The sequence below is a fragment of the Nansenia antarctica genome (genome assembly GCF_963989245.1).
Source record: "Nansenia antarctica genome assembly, chromosome: 7".
NCBI classification, from domain to species: Eukaryota; Metazoa; Chordata; class Actinopteri; order Argentiniformes; family Microstomatidae; genus Nansenia; species Nansenia antarctica.
This window is the reverse complement of record NC_137677.1, coordinates 8382703-8386958: the sequence shown is the minus strand read 5'-3', so window position 1 is coordinate 8386958 and position 4256 is coordinate 8382703. Positions and strand designations below refer to the sequence as shown.

The following is a 4256-nucleotide window of genomic DNA, read 5'->3' as shown; positions in this document are numbered from 1 at the left end:
ACTTTTTGATGATATTCTAATTATATGACCAGCACCTGTATATCTTCTCTCTGCCTGCATCAACTTCTGTATGTATTCCCCCCCCTAGAGGGAGGTGTTGCTACAACCTGTAGCCTAAAGGAGGCCTTCATTTAAAATAAAATAAAATAAAATAAATAAAAATCAGCCATGTTTGGAGAGGAAGTAACACATGTGAAAGAGTTTAAAACATTATGATAAATTAATAGATTATTATTCAACATTATGATGAATTCCATACAATGGATTGATTATGTTTTAAACAATAACAGGGTAGTAACTTCTGAGTAAAATGCATTTGCAAACAAATAATACAGGTTGTTGAAACCGAAGTCAATTAGGATTTATTTTATTTACAAAACAAGTTTTCTTTATAGAGACATCATCATAATGATGCGCATATCATAAAAATAACTCCCAGCCCGGTCGCTGGACCCAAGTGACAAACAGTTAAGAAATTAGAGAGAGCCGCACGCTATTTTAATTTACAAAAAAAGTAATATATTCATTAATTCATAGCCATTCTATACAAGGTTCTTCACAAGGTTCTTCAATGTTCAGGACAGTAGAGTGCCTGTGCTCTGGTCAGGCCAAGCTGCTCCTCCTCCAGAGACTGCTGGATGTGGACCGTCTGGCGGCTGACCAGGGAGGACAGCTCCAGCAGTGCTGAGAACTCCCTGAGGGGGAAGGACACCCTACGGTCAGAGGAGCTACCAGCACCAAAGTCACATCACAGTCAAGTCATTCATTTCATATCCTCCTCCTTTCTTTCACATTGCCTGTCCATAGTGTCAATTTACTTAGATTCCATTCACAAATGAATCGTCAAGCGCTGGTTTCCTAGACTGTCTAGTCCTAGATTAAAACACAATGAAGATTAATTCTTTCTGTTGAAAGTATCAGTCAGAACTAGGCTTAGTCTGCAACATTTGCAAAGTAGAGACTAAAAGGCTAAACACATACCCTTCATTTGAATGCCAAAAAAATCATCAAGTTAAAGTACAAGATTCACTAACCAGGACTCAATTGTTTGTTACCAGTCACATCAACAGACTAACTTAAGCAGTGACAAAACTAATGTATGCATGTCTATCTGTGACGAAAAAAGTTTCCAAAAAGAGAAATAAAGCATTCATTCATTTCTACTGATACTCTGTGGTCATACCCTGAGAGCTGCTCACTGATGTCCTGGGCAGCAGTCTTCACCCCCCTCAGGCACTCAGCAGACGTGGCGTTGCCATGCAGAGCTCCCAGGGTGCACTGCTGTAACACTTCCTCACTCTCCTTCAGGCTCGCCTCCGCTTTACCTGAGAGGGCGAGAAGAACCGTGGGTTTCATCACGGGCATGGTCACCAGGAATGACCACAAACACTGTAGACAATCGCCTTTTTACGTGTAGAAAACTTGACCCTCTTCAGGATTCCATTTCACTCTTGTCTTTTTCACTGTTTTTTGTTTTGTTTTTTTTCTTTAGCAAATGCTCTGAACTCTGTATGCTGTATTGACTGAAGGGAATACAGTTAAACCAACCCAGAAATCTGCTGCATTGACTGAAGGAAATAAACTTAAACCAACCCAGGAATTCTCTTCTGTCCCCCTCAATGTGGAGGTTCTTGACAGGCAGCTCATGGCGGGTGGTGTCCACTGCTGTGCCAAAGGATTTGTATTCTTCTGTGAAGCGCTGGGCAGCCGCAGCCACAGGAGTCAATGCTGCGATCTGAGGACAATAGAGCACACACATATTCCTCATCAAAGCCTGGAGCTGATGACAGACTTGGATGTTTCAATAAACCTTTTCAATGCCACTTTAAAAATCACAAATCATTCATTTAGTATCAGTTGAAGATACAACAAAAAAAAAGACGATAACATAATTGTTCAACACAAGTTGTTGACATTAAGTCAAATCAAAATGCCATGGGAGAGAAATCAAACGGCTCAGAAACGGGCCTCTGACCTGCAAATCCAGCAAGTCGTTCATCTGCTTGCGCTTTTCCAGAAGAAGATACTGGCGCTTCTTCTCATGGACCTGCTTGCGTAGCTTCTCCTCTTTCTCCGTCATTGCTAGGATACGCCCCTCCGCTTCTGCCTTCAACTTCTCTGTGTTACTCTCCATCTGATTTCAAACACCAGTCCATCGTGATAAGAGTCCTGAAGGTAATAACATCTACTGCGATAATAATATATATAATATATGCCATTTAGCTGTGAGTGCATACATTTCAGTATATATGGGATTCCCAGTGGGAATCAAACCCCCAAGCTAAGCGTTGTTAGTGCCATGCTCTACCAACTGAGCCACAGTGGACCACATGACGTCCCACTTGGCTGTCTTGAAAATAGACAAAACAATAATCGTTTTTTCCTCAAACCTTGGCTGTGATGTAGGTTAACAGGAATGTTTGCATTTCGACAATTCTCTTCTCATCTTCGCGGTTCCTCTGAGGTTCTCCTGCATTCTGTAACACTGTCTTCTCTGAAAAACAGGTAAAGGAAAGCATGGGACTGGGTGTTATTACCACTTCACATTCATCAATCACCTTCATGACCTGAATTAGAGTGAAATATACCTGTCTCCCTTGTAAAAGAGGTATTTTGTCCTATAATATAATAATATATGCCATTTGACACTTTTATCCAAAGTGACTTACATTGCAGTGAGTGCATATACATTTCTCGGAATATATGGTCCCAGCGGGAATCAAACCCACAACCTAAGCGTTGTCAGTGCCATGAAACGAAAATGCATGGGGTTTACCTCTAATGATTGAAAGATCAAAGTCTGGGCGCTTAACGTGGCCGTCTAAGATTGTGGATTGGAGCACACTTAGTCCCATTTGTGAAGTCTCAAGTAGGCTGGACATCATTGCTGAAAGATATACAGGGTTAAGTGAATGGCAGTACGCTCACAAACCAAACACCTTTTCATAATATTATGCCCACCATTGTCAACCTGGGGGGTATTCCATCAACGTCGCTAAAGGAAAATCTAGGACTTTGCTTTCGCGACGTTGATGGAATATCCCACAGGTCAATAAAGGTGGGCATAATATTATTATTAAAGTTGATGGAATACCCCCCTGGTGGGATCATAGCATGACATCAATGCCCAAAATATAGGAACATCAAATAAGCATAGTGTTTCTGTCTCTCTCACTTTCTGTTTACACACAATTTTTCTTATTATACACAATGCCTCAAAGAAAATATACTGCGGATAATAAAGTCATCATCTGATCTAATGGTAAACATAAACATGGTTATCGTCAGGGGTTATGGTATGGACAAACTTAAAAGGAAATCACTTATTCATGACGTACGAGTAAGAAGACTTTGAGGCGCCATTGAGCGTCTTGGGGGAGTGCCCATCCGTGGTTTAACCCCACCCGGCTTAGGTGAGGCTGGCCTTGGTGGCAACACATTGGTGGTCTCATTGGTCAGTGAGCTGCTCTGTGGATAGACAGAGGGATGCAACCGGATAGAATGTTGATATGTTAGAATCAATTCAATGCTTTGCGAGATTTGACTATAAATTCAGACAGTAGGCAATAGACTAGATTTGCAAATGCATTAGCCTATCTCAAAATGCAACATCTCCAAAGGGTTGTCCTTTCTCGTAACCAATGACAAAAACAAAAAGCATATATAGGCCTAGAGGTAATTAATGAGACATGTCATGAACTAAAACATCTTACCTTAGAAAGAGGTGCTTTTGCAGGCTGCATGTATCGAGACTTCACTGTTGTACTCCCAGCTGAGGACGAGGAGAACGTTATTTGCAGCATCAGAACTTTTGATGAATATGAATATGACAGTTTCATGAAACTTTAAAAGTGTATTTCACAACGGCAACGTTAGCTAGTTCAATGAAACGTACATTTGACTTTCTTTCTAGCTCCATTGTTATTGGGGTGGCTGTTGTCGCTCTCTTTAGAACTGCAAGAATTTGAACAAAAGTTAGGGAATTGTCATTACAACACTCCACACTGCACGGCAATACTTATTTGTAATTACTTCTGTCAGTTAACAACAAAAACATTAGCTGCGTTCGTAAATTCGCTCTGGAAATCTGATCAGCACTCATGCAATGCCTCTTGTCCAATCAAATTACTTGGTCCCTTTATGACGTTGAATCCAGTGTGCGCTCCGGCGCTCTCAGAGCGAATTAACGCAGCTAATGTTTTTATTAGCATTAGCACAGCATTAGCACAGCAGCCGATAGCTCCACTGGTAGCGGC

General features: G+C 41.2%; 1 protein-coding gene across 1 annotated transcript; it reads right to left on the bottom strand.

Annotated features, from left to right (window-relative positions):
• Positions 1–362: 362 nt before the first annotated feature.
• Positions 363–3948, bottom strand: LOC308161734 (HAUS augmin-like complex subunit 8). Its single transcript, XM_080535796.1, has 9 exons — positions 3896–3948; positions 3714–3772; positions 3339–3468; positions 2777–2887; positions 2391–2494; positions 1976–2134; positions 1594–1735; positions 1184–1325; positions 363–695 (listed from the first exon to the last, which is right to left on the bottom strand). Exons 2-9 carry the CDS (start codon positions 3741–3743, stop codon positions 569–571), a joined length of 945 nt encoding a protein of 314 aa, XP_080391922.1. The 5' UTR covers positions 3744–3772; positions 3896–3948; the 3' UTR covers positions 363–568.
• Between the last annotated feature and the right edge of the window lie 308 nt (positions 3949–4256).

Coding starts and splice junctions, on each gene's coding strand:
- LOC308161734 (XM_080535796.1), bottom strand. CDS start 3,743: ATGCAGCCTGCAAAAGCACCTCTTTCTAAG. Junction 2,888..3,338: donor GCCTCAAAGTCTTCTTACTC/GTACGTCATGAA, acceptor TATATCTTTCAG/CAATGATGTCCAGCCTACTT. Junction 696..1,183: donor ATCAGTGAGCAGCTCTCAGG/GTATGACCACAG, acceptor CTTCCCCCTCAG/GGAGTTCTCAGCACTGCTGG.